Source organism: Lepisosteus platostomus, chromosome 8 (assembly GCF_059453375.1).
Source record: "Lepisosteus platostomus isolate fLepPlt1 chromosome 8, fLepPlt1.hap1, whole genome shotgun sequence".
Classification (NCBI taxonomy): Eukaryota; Metazoa; Chordata; class Actinopteri; order Semionotiformes; family Lepisosteidae; genus Lepisosteus; species Lepisosteus platostomus.
In genome coordinates, this window is record NC_142618.1 from 9,907,569 (window position 1) to 9,927,425 (window position 19,857).

The 19,857-nt window shown below is 39.3% G+C and overlaps 1 protein-coding gene and 1 long non-coding RNA gene across 7 annotated transcripts in view; one reads left to right on the top strand and one right to left on the bottom strand.

Moving 5' to 3' along the window:
* Nucleotides 1-915: 915 nt before the first annotated feature.
* The window catches only part of unm_hu7910 (un-named hu7910), an 87,280-nt gene continuing 68,338 nt past the window's right edge, over nucleotides 916-19,857 (top strand). For 2 of the 6 annotated variants that reach the window (XM_088642352.1, XM_088642354.1), the window contains exons 1-2: nucleotides 916-1,283; nucleotides 18,843-18,995. In XM_088642352.1, coding sequence (XP_088498478.1) covers nucleotides 1,241-1,283; nucleotides 18,843-18,995 — 196 coding nt within the window. In that variant the 5' untranslated portion in view covers nucleotides 916-1,240. Of the gene's footprint in view, nucleotides 1,284-13,334; nucleotides 13,472-13,622; nucleotides 13,825-18,842; nucleotides 18,996-19,857 lie in introns of those variants that run through there. The other 4 variants (XM_088642355.1, XM_088642356.1, XM_088642357.1 and 1 more) reach the window with 3 other exon arrangements.
* LOC148655635 (uncharacterized) lies at nucleotides 11,858-13,532 on the bottom strand. The gene is made up of 3 exons (XR_015940763.1): nucleotides 13,401-13,532; nucleotides 12,999-13,156; nucleotides 11,858-12,712 (listed from the first exon to the last, which is right to left on the bottom strand). It is a non-coding gene; the product is annotated as an uncharacterized LOC148655635 (long non-coding RNA).

Consider the following 19,857-nt stretch of genomic DNA (forward strand, 5'->3'; position numbering starts at 1 on the left):
AGAACCTTAATTCCTGTCTGCATCCTCACCAACTCCGTCTCACTACAGTATTTACAAAATAAGTGAGAATTAATCACTGACGCTTTCATTGCCTTGCCATGCTTTAATAAACTGTACAGCACCTGAGAAAAGATATCTGCCTTTCCGGTAAGTTTATACATAATACCGTGGAGAACAATATAAATCGGAAAACAGGAGTTGGAAGTAGTTTCACTAGTCCACTAATTCATATCTTGAGTGTCCGCTGCACAGTCGATTTAAAATTTTCAAAATCGACCCAAACATAAGACTGTATTTAGCAAAAATAATTATTTCTACCACTAACTCACAAAATGAGTCAACACGATTAAGTCCATCTAGCCCAATGGATGATCCCATTTCGAAACGTGAGTGCCTGGAGTAAACGACTCGGACTGCAGCATTACAAAATCTGAAGTACGCTCACGGAAAGCATCGTTCTGAGAATTAAATTACTGTTAAAAAAAAGAAGTAACAAAATATCAGATGGGGCTGCACATTGGTGGTGGTGGAGGGGAGTCCTCATTACCTGTATAGCGCTTTCAGTGGAGCGTCCAGAAAAGCGCTATATAAGTGTAAGCAATAACAACAACAACAACAATAATAATAATAATAATAATAATAATTATTATTATTATTATTATCTCAAGTGGTCAAGTGGCACGCCACCGGAAGTGCACATGAACAATTCTTTTCAGGACATATTCAAACACAGACGTTTTTCTTCTTCTAATGTGGGATACACCAACTTTATCGCGGTCCTAAACAAAGTCCGGATGAGAGGAAACCATCTTCCTCCAGCCTGCGTTCTCGCATCACGTCTCTCTCATAAGCAACCTAACGAAGCTCTCGCGAGGAAAAGTCTCTTCCATGTTGCCACGTTCCCAGTGCTGGCAAAAAAAAATGGGGGAAAAAACACTACAAGGCGGATCTAACCTGCGGCAATCCACACGCTTCAGTAGAGCTACCGCCTCTTCCGCGATTGGATTCGGGCGTCGGTCTCTCCGCCTCCGAAAAGATTTAGCCAGCTTTCGGTTGGAGGGGCGTGGAGTCACTCAAAAAAAGTAAACGGGTTGCGGTAGGGGCTCGGCTGCTGAGGGCATAGGGATTTGATTTTTTTTTTTTCCCTGGGATTCACTGGGGGCAGTGATCGAGGAAGTTAGGGAGACTGAGCGTGCAACTTCGGGTTTATCTCAGAGACGGAAAACAGTTTTTAATTGCCATGGCCACCAAGAAAAATGCAAAGGGACACACGCCAAAAAAAGGTCAGTATTTTTTAATATGGTCTTTCTTCGGGTTACGTGCAACCTTCTGTACCGGTGCAGAAGGCCTATTAAATTAATCGGGTCGATACATATTTTGTATTCGCTCATGCATGCGGAAACGTTCGAGATAATCCGAAGCAGCATGAGCGAGGTCTGATGTCCCCCCTCCCCCCGGGGTAATACTGAATGCGTCGTTTAAATTCGCGATGAAGATATCATTTGAAGGTAACTGCAACAGCACACGCTGTAATGTGTGGTGCTTTTTATTATTTACGCTCCTTGCAGTATTCATTCTAAAAGCCAGTGCCAGTTGCCTCGTTTGTGTTTGGAAACTAAAAATATTAGTTTTTTTTTTTACTTTTATCTCACATTTTACATTGTAACCAACCTCATCTTAAACGCCAACAAAAGTTAAACATGAGGCATGGAAGTAAAATATTTTGCAGGTAGTGGATGTCATCCCCTCTCCTGATCCAAAAGGCTTTTTGATTTTAAAAAAGAAAACGCTGAGAAATTGTGGCGTGCACTTTCAGCCCAAGTAAAAGTGGAACCCTTGTGCGAGAACAAATTGCGTTACATAAGGTAGCTGGGGCGGACTCGGCGGAGAGGCGTCCTGGTTTTGATTAGAGTCAGTTGCCCGGGGGGCCACGAATTGTCTCTTCAAAAGATCCGCCCAGCAGGATGAAAGCTGCTCGGCATTTCTTTCGCGTTTGCTGTCGCTTTTCCTGAATGCTCACGTGTCACACAAAAAAGGGGGACGATGGGAGGGGGGTTACACGTGGCTACTATCGCAGTTCAAACGGAGGACCCCAGACAGGCGGGGAAGGGGGGGGGGGTGAGATTTCAATTATCCAAATCCACACCTACGATTTCCCGCTTCCAGAGTTGGAGGAACAGTGACCAGATGCCGTTTTACGTTCTCGCATCCGTGTGCACACGTGTGTTTTGCATTCCCTTGCTACAAAGTTCACCTCGCAGGCCTGCCAAGTTTGCCAGATGTGGCATGTGGACGTGTAGGGCCCTGCTAGATGGGGCTAGATTATTGGTTGATTTAATACTCCAGCCTTAAATGCACATAAGACACCCTCAGAAGTTAAATTTAATAAGAGTCATGAAAGGTTCACCAGACGTTCATATATCATATGTAGTCCTTTTAGCATCTTTTATTTTTTGGGGGGGGGTTCATTTATAGCTCGCCCTCATCTTGGAAATTACTTGAGACTTGTTTTAAGACGGGAAGATCTATGAGCTACAGCTTACAAAAATGCACCAGGGATCTCCAGTCACCCTAATTGTTTAGATCACCATAAATTTGAGGATTGGAAACAGAATATAAGGGCAAACAATATGCAGCCATTCAGTGCATCCTGGTCGTTTGGCCACGACCCCCTGGCTAGGAGACCTGTTCTAGATACAGCTATGTGTGGAAAGAAGCATTTCCTGTTCCTTGTACTAAATTAGTTTCCTTTTAGTTTCCAGTGTCCTTGTGTCCTTGATTTGCGAGTATCCTTGGCTGACCTCATCTATACCTGAATCAAATCTCCTGTGTCCCTCTATTGTGACTGGAGAGATGTAGCCTCTTTAACCTGGACTCATCCTTTTTCGTCTTCTTTGACCTCTGTCTAAAGCTCTGTCTCTGTGGTATGGTAACTACACTGAATGATATTATAATGGAGGTCTTCCTACTACTTTCTTTAAAGCTTGAGTATAATTTTCCTGAATCTAAAATAAACACTTTCATATTAAATCATCCGCCTTTTACTTGTGTGTTATTGATCAATTAAGGCCAGTTCAACTAGGAGAGCTGTTGTCCCTCAGGGCAGGTGATTTTAGTTTCAAAACATCTGCAGATTGCTTCCTTTAACAGGTCATTTGCAGTTGATCACATGCAAATGTTTTTCCAAGTGTTTAGAAATTGGTAATTTGTTATGTTAAAAACTCTAATCCAGGTTTTATAGAAACAGGGTTGGATATGCTGGAAGAAGTCTCTGAAGTGTATCCACAAGTATTTGTATGTGGTGCTTCACTGAAAGTATTGATTGAATGTGTTACAATATGTTAAGGCCATCATAAATTGTTAGTCTTAATGTTTCTCATAAAATCTTAATGATCAGTGACATTAATATTTTAGTCGATGGAATTGTACATAGCCATAGTTATATTAAATTGGGTATATCCTCTGAGTCAGAAATGTCTTGTTCATTTATGCCCTTGGTCATCATTGATCCAGTGGCACTGCTTGATGCATATGGGCGTTACCCCCATTGTCTTGGTCGAAGTCCACTGTAGGCCTGGACAATCTTGATTATTTAAAGCTCCTCCTTATTTAAATTGGTGAAGCAATTCCTAACTTCCTAAGCAGCTACTGTGTAGTAGGGCTGCTGCCATACATCAGCTAAGTTACTGGTAGATAAACTGAGTTCCATTTGTAAAGTGCTTTGGGATCATCTGGGGTGAAAAGTACTACATGAATTGCGTTGAAAATTTTTGGGACCATCAATGAATTAAATTGCTTACCTCTGCACGAAGGGCAGGTGTCAAAGCTGGTGACCTCTTCGGATAGAACAGTTTACTTAAATTTAACAAGTGGTTTGGTAGTCCAGGAATAGTACTAGTCAGGCGGTGTGAAACTAGCCCAGTGTGCTGTATTCCTTTTCACTCTTTCCCAGTCTTGTAATTCTGGACTGAAACCACATGCAATACTGCGATTGCTGTGATACTGCTTCTACAGTGAAAATATAAAATGTTCCTCAAAATAGCAGAAGGATGGGAAAAACATATAATTAACCCAGAAGGCATTTTCTTGTTTAAACATGTCGATTCATGTTTTGGAAAGATGTATAACCAGTTATAGTTATGACAGAGATGAGAAAAATATTCTGGCTTGCAGAGTAATATTCAGTATAATTTGTTACTTTTTTAACCTTTAAAAACGTTTTTAGTAACACTAAAGACTGATTTACCTTGATTAAGGAAGTACTGAAGGATCATTTGTTTTACCTTTCCATGTGATTCCTGCTTGATTCATCCGTAAGTGTAGTGTTATTGTTAAATCGTATTTCTAAATCTTGGCACTGTTACAGTTTTATCTAGCTGATGCCTGACAACTATACATCTTAAAACGTTAAACCATTTCGGTTTCTTTGACATTCCCATGCTAGTCTAGCTTCCTCCTAATTTGCAAGTGTGAGAATCTTTTGTGTTAACAAGGTTAATTAACCATCTGCATTGCTCAAAAAGATGGCACTGAATTACACTGAATTTGTGTGTGAAACGTATCTACAACTTCTCTCTTCATTTGGCCGGACATTGAAGTCTGCAGTTAATGCTATTTGTTTCCTCTATGCAAAAGACGACCTTAGGCTTGTTTTTTTTGTTTTTCCTGTTGATGCTGAGTAGAACCATCTCTGCCAGCCTGAAAGAGCTTCATTCTCATTCTACTTCTGTCATCCACTCTGTGAAGATTGATTGTTTATTCTGTGTTGGGGGGGAAGAAATGAGTTTTTTATGACGAGAGTCCAGAGGCCCAGATCCCACCCAAAGGCTTTGCAGTACTGTCATGACTTAGCCACTGTTGGTCACACCATTGTAAACTTTGGTCCAAGTGAAAATTTGTTTGTGACTCCCAAGCACATAGTCTCGGAGAGGGGATGTAAGTGACAGATCCTGATTAGTGATCACGGCTGCAGTGTGTGAATGCATTACTGATATGCTGAATGTGAATAAACAGGTTCTTTTCAAGCTTGGGTGTCAGTTTTCTAGGTTCATTCCACTTTTCTTTTGCCTTCTGGCACAATGCTAGCAATTCTGAGTTAAAATAGTATATTTAATATGTTTTCCTACTTTTTAAACTGCTTAGTTTACCTTAATGTGTTATAAGTGGGTGATATGCTTGAAAAAATCCATCACAATATTTTGTCTATTGCAGATGATATAGGTTCCAGTATTCATTTATTCTATTTTTATTTCCTCTCAATATATATGTAATATCCTTGCTGAATTATCCAATCCCTTCCAATAAGATCAGCTTTGGCTGAATTGCAAATTTGTATTTCCATTTTTAATTAAAACCTGAATGCTCCAACTAAACACCTGTGAGAAAGACAGAAGTTAAATGTCGGCAAATGCTGCAAACTAATACAAAAACCAAGATTTCTTGATTGTACAAGCATTCATCTTCTTTTCTGTGGCAAACTTAAATTAAGTTAAGGTGCACAAAAGTAGTTTGAAAAGTCATGCAGTTAGTAAAATGGCTCTTTGAGCCAGCAGCCATATCACCCTGCAACTGGTAACCCACTGAAGATAAGCAGGTGTGAGCCTGGTCAGTACCTGAATGGGAGACCTCCTGGGAAAAACTAAGGTTGCTGCTGGAAGAGGTGTTAGTGGGGCCAGCAGGGGGCGCTCACCCTGTGGTCCATGTGGGTCCTAATGCCCCAGTATAGTGATGGGGACACTATACTGTAAACAGGCACCATCCCTCGGATGAGACGTAAAACCGAGGTCCTGACTCTCTGTGGTCATTAAAAATCCCATTACTCTGCTCTCCTCCCCACTGATAGCTGGCGTGTGGTGAGCGTTCTGGCGCACTATGGCTGCCGTCGCATCATCCAGGTGGATGCTGCGCGTTGGTGGTGGTGGAGGGGAGTCCCCATTACCTGTAAAGCGCTTTGAGTGGAGTGTCCAGAAAAGCGCTATATAAGTGTAAGCATTTATTATTATTAATTATTTGTGCTAAAACCACAATAAATAGATAGATAATACTTTAGCCTGTCTCTGTAAGGTTCTACAGTCAGGTTATGGATTTAGTAGTAAAATGTTAAGCAAGACCAAGGTGCTTTCAGAACAACTCTGGGATGAAGTTGCAGAATGGAACAGAACAGAACAAGCGTATATCAAATGTTTCAAAGTTGCTGAATATCCCTTTGAGAAATATCGTGTAGGACATCATTGGAAGGGGTGAGTATTGGCAAGGCATAAGGTATTGTGTTAAATTAAGATTTGTAATCTTTGAATTACAGAGAATAAGTAAATTGTGGTGTTGGCATTATTTAAATAGTTTTCTTCCGTGTGGACAGTACATCTCTGAATATTTGTAAGGAACTCTGGAGTAATGACACAGTGAGGAACAGGTTTTTCAGTATTCCACCGAGATGAGGTAAATAAGGCATTGACAACGGTGTGAGCTGTGCTCTTGTAAGAAAGAGGCAGTATGTAGATGAATAGTAAGTCTATGAAATGGAATAATGTGACGACAACATTAAGGGGGTCTGTGCATTGATTAATTTAATAGGCTTTATTAATTAAACTGGAATGTTATTGTGGTTAGTTCTCTGTGCGTGCCCAGCGATGGACTGCCTTCCTCTCCAGGGTGTATCCCGCCTTGCGCCTGTGGCTTGCTGAGGCTCTGTCTCCCCTGTGACCCGGAATTGGAAGAAGTGGTTAGAAAATGGATGGATGGATTGTCGTTAGTTCGCAATACTGGTAAAACAAAGAACTGATCTGTGAAATGGTTATTTGCAATGAAAAAGAAATTGTTTTTTGATTGGTCAGATCATACAGCATAAAGCACAGTGTCCTATTATGGCGGTAAATGGTTTGTAATTCAATTCAACAATTCAATTCAACTTTATTGTCATTAAACTTACACAGGTGCATAGTATAATGAAAAGTGTTTCTCATTAGTCACTCAGGTGCAGTATATAAATAGGACAGAAGATAAGACAATAGACAGTTACACAATAGCAATAACAGTAACATGTAATAACATAACATAAATAACATGTAATCAAGTAATCTATGGGCAAATCTAATCTAAAGTAATCTAATGGGCAAAGTTTCAGATTATTGCAAAAGTAGTACGCACCCAAGTTTGGCAAAGTTTCCCAATTTTGCTGCTGCCTGAGCTTTGACCCTATCAAATAGGGTTTTAGAATCTACACAGCCTTTTTCAAAGCTAAAAATGCTTCTAGTACCTAAATGTTTAGATTTTCAAAGATGCCTGGATTCTAATGTTCAGTAAGTATTCAACCCCTTTTCTATATTAATCCTAAAGAGCTGAATTGAAAAAAAAGATGAGGTCCAAACATTATAGTCCTGGACTATCTCTGAATGTAATCAATAATTAAACTTGAGATAAGAGTAAATATTGTCTCTCCTTCTCACATATTGAATTTTAAGCCACAACCCATATTGTAATAGAATAAACCAAACATGTAGACAAAGTAGCTTGAAAATACAAGAAGTTTAGAAGAATAGTTTATTTGAATTGTTTACTGGTTTTTCAGGGAAAAGAAAGAATATTACATGGCACCATATACAATAATGAATAAATGTGAACAGTCATCATGGCATGAAAGATTTGGTAATAATAGCTTATTAAGAAGTGGGATGTATGGGATTCCACCGAGATATTACCTGAATTAGTCTTCCGTTCCAAGGCGTGTTGCCAAGCAAACCGAAAAACTGGTTAGGGGTGGTAATGTGAGTCAGCGTTTATATCATAGTAGTGTTTAGACCACATTCTGGTCCCTACACAATTCTGGCTTGTACTGTATGGGTAAGTTTCAAGAAAGAAAATGTGATAAAGCAGATAAATGATGTAGCACATGTGGCAGAAATCTTTGTGGTCGTGTAAGATAAAAGTTGAGTCCTTTGCTCACAATGCAAAGGCTGGCACAGCGCCCAAAACCTGCTTGAGTCAGCCATGAGTATACAGCTGGTTCAGGTCACGTTTTAGCATATTAATGATAAAAAGCGTTTCAGAATTTTTCTATTTTATTAATTGTAACCAATTCTAAGCTGACATTTTATTTGAAAATTGGCATGGTGTACAGGGCACAATTTGTACCTATTAAAGGGCTGCACTACAGTGCAGTGTATTCTGAGAGAGAAACATAAATATTATTTGCTTCACACCTCTTGACAAAGGTGACTTAATGGACACAAGTGGGTGTGAAGTGGTTTTAAAAACTGTTTGGAGGACCACAAAGTCTTCATGTCTTGAGGAACTCAGGTTTTCAGAAAGCAGTCGTCCAAGACCGTAGTCCAAAATTAAACATATCGAAGCTTTTAGAAGTAAGAGTTAAGAAAGGAAAAAGTTGGCCAAGTAAATATAGTAGATATTTCTTCAAGCTGATGTGCCAGTCACACATTGGGCACCTTGATGACTGAAAACACTGTCCTAATTAACAATAAACGAGCTGCTGTGCTTCAAAAACAGTTTGAAGAAAAAATTGTGGCCAGATTGCATCCCAGTCAGGACTGCCATTTTCCTGCCATTCACATGCTCTGTGGTCCGGCCAAACCCTAATTATGCGGCAGTAGTGGAATAAAGAAATGCTTTGCTTTATGAGTTAAAATGGGGTAGAGTGGGGAATATGAGACAATAGTGCTCTAAAATTGCAATGGATTTATGTAGTGGAGCGAAGTCAGAACTTTCATTTTAAAACTCCATTAACGAGGAATTAAAGAATGTTGTTTGTCATGTAAAGAAGAAAGCTGACCCCCCTGTAATGTCTCTTAAGACAATTAGAACTGTTGGATGGGAAGGTATAGTGTCGCAAGGAACCACTTGGCATGAGCAGCCAAGCAGAGGTGCCAACTGGAAGAACGCTGGAGTGATCAGTCCTGGTTCCATGTGACCCTGCTCCCTGCTGAGTTCATGCTGAATCAAGTCATTGCTACAGTTCAGCTTTAAATTAAATGGGTGTTTCCTCTTCATTTCCAGCTGCTACCAGTTGCAGATTTTATGTTGCTTACAAAATGTAGTATCCTGAATAAATTAGAAATGTAATATCTGGAAGCACTCAACTAGTCCTTATTTATGAAAATATTAGCTCAATAAAGCTCGGAGAAGTAATTGAATCATTTCTTTCATGGCCTGTAAATAACATCTGTTGGAATACAATTGGTTTAATTCATGCATCTTCAATCGCCATGAGGTTAATGATTCAGAATCCAAACCCTGTGGCAAATATGAAAAAGGAATTTCTAAAATGAGGAACAATCAGCCCTCAAACTTTGGTTGAGAACCCCAGTGTCTTCTGGTTTTCATTGTAATTGATCTCATAATTACCGAGGCTAATGGATATCAGATACATTTTGCTGCTTAATTGGACCTTTTAGATCTGTTTGCCCTCAGCCTTTTTTTCCTGAATATTCTGTCACAGGATTTTGTTTTGGTTAAGAAATGTAACAAACAGCTGTCTCCTCAGCATCTCTATTAACAGTTTACTTCCTACAGAAGCGCAGAAGCGTTTAATCAAAGAAACAAAAATACAGTGTTATCTTACAAGATACAAGGTCATTTGAGTCTATGAATGATCTGTAACATTGTGCAATGATGGCTCATAGAAGCTATCAATAGCTCAGCTGGAATTGTGTGCTTTGTGTTCTTGATAATGTCCAGCGTCACAGTATGTGCTCAAATTTACTTTCTACCCGGGTTTATTCAGAATGAAATGCTACACTTTGTACCTAATGTGAACACCGTTTTAACCATGAGGACAGTCACACACATTCTTAAACAAGAACGAGTGTGCAGTGGAGTCTATTTCACTTTAAGTCAGTTAATGATAATGTAGGTATTATGACTTTATGATCACATAAAGTAATGAGAATATACCGTCTCATAATTAAGAGATAATTTTCTCGATATTACAAGATAACTCTGGATTTTCTTTTCCTTGATGGTAGCAATGTGCTTCCGTAGTTTCCATAGCTCAACAGACAAACTTTAAGTGGGGTCCAGATGTATGGGAATGACATTGTATTAGACATTGAAAAAGCAACCGTGTTGTACTGTGGTAGATCCTAATTACTAACCCCTATCCAATGTCTGAAGAGCTGATAAAAGGTCAGCTAGAAATCAGTTTAACAGAACTCAGCTGGAGCAAAAGCTGTAAGACACAAGAGTCCTCCTAGACCTATATTATGAAGAACTGTCTTATTATGAAGTTCTGGTTAGTACATGGGTTTCTTTATGTTCTAATTTGTGTTAAGGGTGTAGAGCTCAAGCCTATGTAGTGTTTTTGAAGCGGTGCATGTTCGCCCATGAGTAGCTTTTCAGCTTTTTCTAATTTCAAAGAAGTTTGAACCCCCTTTGTTACAATAACCTGTGAATTTTATTCTGTGTATTATGAAGGTTTTCAGTGATTTTCATCTTCACTTTAAATGGCTAACTAGAACATTTTTGATTTGCCAGATTATTGATGTTCCTTGATTTTCAGGTGAATCAGAATAGCCTTGATTTTGTCAGTAATCTGCTTCACTGTTAGCGTTAACATAGTTTAAAGAATATCCTATATTAGAATATATATGTACTTGTTTTGCTTTTATTGATTTACACACTTTATTCCTTGTAGCATATGCTTTAGGTTTCGTCATGACCACAGCTTCTCCCCTGTTGAAGACACTGGAGCTGGTAATTACAGCGAAGTCTTGGCTGTGACTGCTTGTAAAAGGGTGTTGTTTTTAACAGCATAACATTCATAAGTAATTTGCTTTTCAAACATACTTTGCATGTGGCATTATGCGGCATGTGTAGAGTTGTGAGTGACTTGCCATGTGGCATGTTTTTTTTTTGTTTTTTTTTTATTCCAGAAGCAGCCAAAACCTGTTTCTAATATAGTGGGGAAGACTTGTGTTTTGCATTTGATTTTGGGGAGAACACTTGATTAAAGTGGCTGCTTGTTTTTTTTGATGGTGCCTTTCCCTTAGGGCTTGCCTGTTTTCAGTCTGTGTGCCAAGGCTGCAGTGTGTAAACGTTTCATAGTGTGATGTTGCAGTTTTTTTCACCCACGTCATCATGGTCCCACGTTAAAATATTTAATCACGAGCCACTAAAAACATCCTTAACATCACAGCTTAAGTATGTACTGCAGGGACATAACAAAAAAACGACATCCATGACTTCCCAGTGGGGGCACTCCGCTTAGTGGCGTGTCCTGAATAATAAAGTGGGAGTCAAATAAAAATAGTAGGCGCTCGTTTAAAACGAGAGAGAAGTTTATTTTGCACAAAAAATATCATCATTAATTTTGGATTTACGGCCATGTATTTATGTGTCTTGCTCATCCAAATACCTGCATGTTGTCATGCTTGGGGACTGGGCGCAGGACTCTACGATGTGTTTTATGTTCTGGTCTTGTACCATGTTCGTGGAAAGGGGGATTAACCCTGTTTGGGTTTTGTGCAAAAAAATTGTAGTTGTGTTTATGTATGATGTAACTTTTTCATACGTGGTCAGTATTATAATCTTTTGAATTCATAGTTTTATTACATATTTTATCTGCTAGTAAATCATATGAAATGTATTCTTACCTGAACTTAGTACATGCCAGTTGGAGGGGTTTTATCGAGGACCCTGTATAAAACGAGGCCGTGTTCCGTGAGGTAAGATTTTAGTCCTAATCCTCACGTTTTCCGCCAGCATGTAATAAGCAAGTATCGGCTGTTACAAGCCAGTTCTTTTTTTCCTCGGCAGAAGGGTTTTATGCTACTGTTACTCATTGCACTACCTGCTTTGCAAAACTGGAGTCGTTTATCACCATCTTGGCTTAATAAAATAGCTATTATAATTTTTTTTACCCCACTATACGTTTTTTCTATATACTCTAATCAATTGGTCATGTAAACATTTCTTCACACATCATCTTGTTCATTATGAATGTAATGTGTCTTTCAGTAAGATACTTTGGTTCCAGTATGGTATCCAAAAAAACAGAACCGTGTTTTTCTTAAACATAAAATCATTCATTTTTATTACTTTCAGTAAATTTACAAGATATAAGTCCTTAAATAATATAAATTGTTTTCACAACAATGTGATTTATTTCTGAATCTTCCAGACGCTAAACTGCCTCATTTTGTGGCTGCTTTGTAGCCTTATTATTATTGAAATGATTGCAGATTAAGACCGTTCTTCCTGGGTGTTAAATTCTGAAAAACCCCACTGTTTTATTCTTAGGCTTTATAGTAGGTGTACATGCAAACTTCGGTCTTTTTTCTGATTCATATGAAAACTGAAGCAAGCCACTGAGGTTACCCCCCACCAACTGCAAACAATACGGGTTTGAGTTGTTTGTACTGTTACTGATGGACTCTGTTCTATCCACCTCAAGACCTCAAAGAAGATGGGACCATTAACATTCCACCTTCCCAGTAAATACTCCATCCATCCATTTTCTAACCTCTTCATCCAGTTTAGGTTTGTGGGGGCCTACCGTGGGAAGCAACAGGCACAAGGCAGGATACAGCCTGGATGGGAGTCCATTGTAGGGCACACAGACACTCACACTCACACCAGGCCCAGTTTTCCCAGAAGCCAGTTAACCTACCAGTGTGCCTTTGGGTTTTTGGAGGGAACTGGATAGCTAGCAGCCCAGGAATTGAACCCAGTACCACCGTGCTGCCCCTGATGTTTGTACCGTCTGTGAAAATATTTTTTCATGTTTTAATTTTGCATTTAAAGCATTCAGTAGTGTGTGAAAAGCATTTTAAAGTTATTAATGTGTCCAAAAGGGGTTGGACTTGTGTCAGTGGGGTTATAGGAATTGGAGGTAGCAGTTGCACATCTGTAGAATATGAAGTTAACCTGCAGTACTATTCTTCAAATGCTTTTTGTTTGAGATTTGGTTTGCATTTGAGATGCTTTTGCTTAAAACAATGAGCAAAATTCTGTCGAGGTAGGGAATACTCTCACCTGAGGGCCCTTACCTCAGTCTCTCACGGCTCCTCAGATTGTCTTTGGAAATCTGTAACCGCCCTCGTAAACACAAGGAATCTGTACAGAAGGTCAGCTGTGTGAAAATATAGTGCGAAGTGGACGCCCTTCATTCCTCGCTGGAGCGCTTTGACACCGGAGAGGTGAAGACCTGTCAGTGAAACAGGAAGAAGTGCTACAGCTGTGTACAGTAGTGAAATGTCCATAGATAGCAAGGGTGGCTTTTCAGAACAGGCCATGTAAGGGTGAAGAATATGTCAGTGACAGCGGCAAAGTAGTTTTGGGAGAATGCCAGGTTTTACTAACATTACACAGAAGAGACTCGTTTAGGTTTTTGGTTTTTGCCGTCGTCAAACATAAAACACCTTTCAACTAGAGCACTGAAGAGTTCCTACCTGGAAAAATATCCACGAGTTTGGCATTTGCTTGTGTCTCTTCTTGGCTGATATACTGGAGTGCAGAGAGGGTAAACAGGGCAGTTTTTACCCTTAGGCCAGTCAGTCTGTCCTATCAGGCTTTGGATTAGCAGACGGGCTTGGAAAGAGAGAGGGAGGGAGAGAGCAGTCTTTCCATATGAGTGCCTAATTTTATTTGGACGCTGTAGAGAGCAGCTCTAAAAATACTCTGTTGAGCAGGCAGGACGTGTATCGAGTTCTAGCTGACTTAGCTTTACAAAACTTTCAGCCGCTGTTGCTTGCTGGGACTTCGGTGCAGCAACAGGGGAATTTTATTGCTTTTCTTTCTTGTGCCTGAATTTGACAATCTCTCTTGAGATTTCTGCATGGATGGGGGAGTCTAATGATATGGCAGAAGATACAGGTAAAGTAACGGAACAATTTCGGCAAAAGCCAAAATAAATACTTCAAGAAAGTGTTATCTTTCTAATGAGAGGTTTTTATGCTAGTTCAACGTATTTTGCTCTGTCTTATTTTGAGGAGATAATCCCATTTCAGCAGTTGTTACAGAATGTTTTAATGAGGTCAGGCAAAGGGTTGGGTTGTTTTGTGCTGACCAGGCAAAGCTGCATTTTAAGTTGTGAACTAAATAGCTTTAAATATCTCCTCCACTTGTTTTGATTGCCAATGTTTTTATAAAGCCAAAACCTCTGTATGAAGATCTAACCTGTTGTCATCTAAAATGTTAATGTGGTGGATGCCTATTCAGTTTTGTTTTTTTCGTTAAAAAACATCAACATGGGTATTGAAGTCTGGTGGTCATGTCTGACCTATTTATTAGTTCCAACATAGAGAACTTTTATTTGTCGTTCTTGGTACCCACTTTAGATACTTGTCTGTGTAAATGTTCAGTAGATCAGTTTTATTCATAGTCTTCTGAAATCTTAATGTAATGACATTCGGTGTCCTTGCCTACTTTTATCATAGGTCTAGCAAAACTCTTGCTTATAGAACCTTCTGTATGATTGAGAAGGCATCATGGTCATATCAAACTGTGACTGTATCCAGCTGCCTCCTTCCTTGCAAATTAGATTGGCATTTTGCCTTGCCCAGAATAAACCGTCCAGCCTGTAAAAGTTTGTTTTTGTGAGTTAGCTGCAGTACAGTATTTTTCCACTTTCTCTTGTATAGCATAGTCATTTTAATATGCTTGATGTAGGTATAGAAGCATTACCACCAATCAGATTTTACGTAAGTTGTCAGATGTACAAATCTTTGTAATGCCTCAGATAATGGCTGTTACACTTTGCTTACAAACATTAGCATCGTGGTTGGTTTCTTTGCAGCAGTGGTTCCTAACCTTAGTCCTGGGAGACCATTGCCTGTTATTGAAATACATTTTCAGGGGTCTTTTTTTAGGCAGATTTTTAAAATTGCTTTCAGTGCCTTGAAAGTTGATTAAGATCCGTAATATTTATTAACCTTGTACCAGACTCATAAGTTCCAGTACAGTCCTCATTCAGGTGTGGCTGCTTGAAATGTGACCAGTTAGACTTCTGGAAAAAAGATCAACAGAACACTCAATGTGGGAATATCTGGTGCACTGATGTGCAGATGCAGTTGGCAACATTATCAATTGATTTCATACTAAGATCTATAAATTGTGACTATTAAGAGAAAGGTGAGGAAACACTGCGTGAATACTCTTGAAGTTGGGTATTTTTAACTTGGAGGACTGGGTGTAGGAACAGCTAAACAAGCAAATGGGTCAATTAAAGGCACCAGTTAGCACCTGTGATTTAGGCGCTTGACTGGAATGAATACCAGTAGACACAGTGATCCTCCGTGACCCAAGCCTGGGTTCATTTCTATTAACTTAATAGAGAAAGACCATTCCTCAACAGGAGATAGGCGCACTGCTGTCCTCACAAAGACATGGCCCATATTTTGACTGAAATGCAGAAGAATTGCCATTCTGTCACTAAAGATTTACTTGAAATTTAATAAAATTAATTTGATAAGCCACTTGAAGTGTTAAATTCTCTGTCATTAGGGGTTTTAACAATACATTATGATTTTTATAAACAGTGTAACAAAGTCATTAAAGTGTTTATATACCATATAAACGCCAATAACATCCAGTGATTTAATGTAGGAATAAATCTTTACTGATCTTGCATGAAAGTGTGCAGTATCATAAATTACTGATGAAGCAAGATAATCCTGTACGTGTTGGGAGTGATGTACTGCTGAAACACTACAAGAGCAAACTTTAAACCTTTAAACATGCCGTTCATGTCTGAAGTGCTTTCTGTGTAGTTGCATAAGTACTCATTATTTAGAAACCAATTTAAATGTCTTTTTTAGGATGACTTATTTTTGTGTCTGCACATGATGAGCAGACAAAACTTAAAATGGTATCGGTTTCAAATGCACATTTGCTAGAAAACTCCATACAGTACAGGCACTTTAATCCAAGTGCTTTGGGATTATTTGGGATAAAAAACACTTCATAAAAGCAAGGAATTATTATTCTTGTTTTGTATTAATAATTATGAATGGGCAATGAAGATGCTTTCAAAAGCATAATGCTCAACAGCATACTTGTTTTCTCCTTTTCAGCAATCATTTCTCTTTTACTTTTCCAAGTGTAACTTTTTTTCTTGTCTTTGATATTAAGAATTCTCATTTAGCATTTTGAGGTGTATTATCTCAAGACAGGCAATAACAGTCTCAATTCTTTTATTGCAGTTATCAGGAGGTGGTAAACCTCCGAAGAGGATGACAAAACATTTAATATAAAGGGAGGGAATATTCTGTGTGCATATATTTGTGTGTTAAACAGGTTTTAATTAACAAGGATTGTTGTTGTATTTTGTAGGAAATGTATTCTCTCTCCCTGCTCCCTCATTTCTATCACCCCAGTGCTGTAAGGGATGATAATTTCCTCTGTGTGCAGCTCACTATAGGTCCTGCTACAGCAGTTCAATGGTGTTTAGGTCCAGGCTTTGACTAGTCTGTTGTATAGCACCAAATTGCTTCTTCTACAACTCTCCTTTGTAGATCTGCTTGTATTTTTTCAGTCATTGTCTTGCTGCAAGACTACTTTGGGTTCAGCTTCAGATCACAGACAGATGGCCTGACATTCTCTTCTTGAAACTTCTGATCCAGTGCAGAGTTTATGGTTGTGTTAATGATGGCAAGCCGTTCAGGTCCTGAGGCGGCAAAGCAGCCCCAAAGCATTACTCTCCCACCACCATACTCGATGGCTGGGATGAGGTTTGTCTGTCCGAAAGCAGTGTTTCATTTAACCACACATAGTTTCTCATTGAGGCCTAGCCTTTGAATCATCTGCCCAGAGAACAAGCTTCCAGAAGCCTTGTGGATGGTTTATGTGTTCTTTGGTGAACTTCAGGTGGGCAGCTGTTCTTTTTGGAGAGCTTTGGCCTTCTCTTTTCTATCCTGCCACAGTTTCTTTTCTTGCTCAGTCATATTCAGATAGTTGAGTCATGAACGGTCACATTATCCAAGGCGAGAGTTGATATTACTGATTTTCCTTTTTGTTCTTGGGAGAGATTTTTGTTGGAGAGCTCTCCTGGTTAGAGTGACAGTGGTCTTGGGTTTTCTAGGCAATCTTGCTAGCAGCTTGGTGGAGACTCAAATTCTTAGAAATTGTTTTGTAATCCCTTCTGTATTAATGGATGTCAAAAACACTTTTTTTTCCTGAGGTCCTCAGAGATTTCCTTAGATTGTGGCATGACTTGTTTCCATCTGTATGGTGAAGATCAGACTCGGTGTTTCTGATCGTTATACAAGATGTGGCCTTCTAAACTCAGCCCTTAGAATCTGCCTAATTATTTAAACACTTTAGCTCAATTATGGGAATAATTAAGAGTCATGAAACTAGGGGTTCACTTACTTTTTTGTTCAAGATTGCTATCATGGTAGCATTGACATTTCCATATTTATCTGTTTACCTCCCAGACACTACTGATCTGGTTTCCCTCCTACCTGAGCAGTTTAGGGCCTCGTCTGCGATGTTGAAATGGGCACACAGTTCAGTGGCTGGGAGTTAAGGTGCATGAGTCAACAATATCACTGTCACTCCTCAAACCTGGCCTGTATGGCAGAATGGAAAATCCATCTCAAATACCCCATGAAGTTTGCAACAAAGCATGAATACTGCAAATGTGGCAAAAGGTATTGTGATCACCAGTCTTCGTATCTGTTTTTCACCTTATGTCTGGTTTTATCGTGAGTCGTCATATGCTCTTACTGTGCTCATCATGAAGAGTAAAAAGAATAAAGGTTCTAAAAGTGACATTCTGCTGTACACAACAGCAATTGCCTTGTGTCCATTGTCTTTGGAGTTAGTTATGTGATACTGTTCTGAAATATCCACAGATTGCTGAGATTTCTGTGCTGGCTCATTGCTTCAAGGTCAGTTTTGTGCATCCTATTCATGCATTTGTGCAAGTTCTTACAATTTGCATTGTCAGGATGACTGTCAAATCCAGTTGCATTCCAAATCTCAACATAGTTTATTAAAAGACTTTGCAGCTTCACGTTGTGCAGGACTATGATAATTTTGACGTCAAAAAATGTATGTGGCAGAAAACAAGGATTTCTATTCAAAGTATCTTCTTTTTAAGAAAGGTCTGAATGCTTTTTTTCCATGTTGCATTTCTATAGTGCAGCTTCTGTCTGATCTAAATACTTTCTGGATGGCTCTTTTCTTTATATTCCATATTTCATTACTGGCTTGGTTTTGAAATGTATTTATTGTTTTTGTGATGTCTAAGTAAATTTCTTCATACTTATAGGAGTTGTTCCAAGCAGTGTGGAGTGGTGGCTAGGGCTCTGGCCCATAGCAGAGGGTTGTGGGTTCAATTCCCATGCTGGTTGCAGCTGCTGTACCTTTGAGCAAAAATATTTCATGCAGATTGCTCCACTAAATGCTTGGCTGTATAAGTGTTCTTAATTGCCTTATCTGGTTAAGTAAAAAACAAAGTTGAATTACGGTGATAAAGACGAATCTCTCAAAGTACTGTGCGTCTGTTGGGGGCGGGGGGGGGGGTGGGACACCATTTTTGTGTTATGATGGTGTGCACTTCCTGTCCCATGGTTTCTAAAGGATTGGGGTTAGATTCCGGGGTGGGGACCCTGTCTGAGTGGAGTCTGCATGTTCTTAACCCTGCCTTCCTGGATCATTACTAGATGGTCCTGTTTCCTCCCACCTAAACACATCTGAATTGCCTTATTCTGGGGGGGGGGGGGGACTTCAAAGGAATGGATGTTCCTAGTGCAACTGTTACTGCTCACGGACAAGAGAAAAACAGAGCCAGATGAGCTCATCTCTCATGCGTCTTGTGCTGCTGTTCGGGGTCTAACCCTTTAAAAATGTTTCGGCGTGTGATGGTTTTTTTTTTCCTCTTTTGCTAGATGCGAAACACATAGGAAACAAGAATGGTAAGAAAGGGGATGGCCTGACAGGAAGCTCCTTCTTCACCTGGTTTATGGTAATCGCACTGCTGGGCGTGTGGACCTCGGTTGCAGTTGTGTGGTTTGACCTGGTAGATTATGAAGAAGTCCTCGGTAAGTCTTTTCCCCAAGTGCAGCACCCCTTCCTTTCACTGTGCTGGTGTCTTCCATCCTGGCCTGGATACTCCAAATGTTTTCTTTTAACCAATTAATGATTAAACTCAAAACAAAACAAGGAGAGAATAGATCTACAGATCTAAACAGCTGTTTACTTCAGGAAGTCCTTAAAACAGTGTGCCCAGCAACACAAAGCTGAAATCTGTAGCATAGTCCACCCAGTTGTCTTGTTCCAGTTTCTTCCTGTTCGGTTCTTAACAGCTGGAATGTAGAATTCCAGCTCTTGGTGGAATTATAATCTTGGTAGAATTATAATGTCATGGGTAGAATAAGCTCAGCGAATGTCAGCCCAGTGTCAAATGTGCATTAGGAGGCACCTGAAGATAAAACGCATAGTGAAGCCCCAAAAAATATTCAGTGGGAGTGCGATAATGAAAAGTATTTCTCATGTCTTGAATCCTTAATTAATCAAATCTGGGAACATAGAATAATCTTCTAATATATTCAGAATACGTTAAATAAATTAGTCCATATGAAGGCAGCTTTTGTTGTGACAGCTTGATGTATTGAACTACCAATTCACTTCTGCTAACTCCTTCTCAAAACTGTCCATGGTCCAGTTCTAAGGAGGTGGTATAGTTATGTGCGCAATAACTTAAATTTTAAAGCATGTGATGTAAAGCTCTTGGATTTAAAATAAATCAAACATCTGTGACCTAAAGACTTTAAGGAACCAAACGATGAAAATAGCCCTAAAATAATTTAAATGGGAAACACTGGAAGAACCTGCACATGAGGATACTTAGCTGTAATCAGATTTTTAAATATCAAAGTGATATTTAGAATAACATTACATATG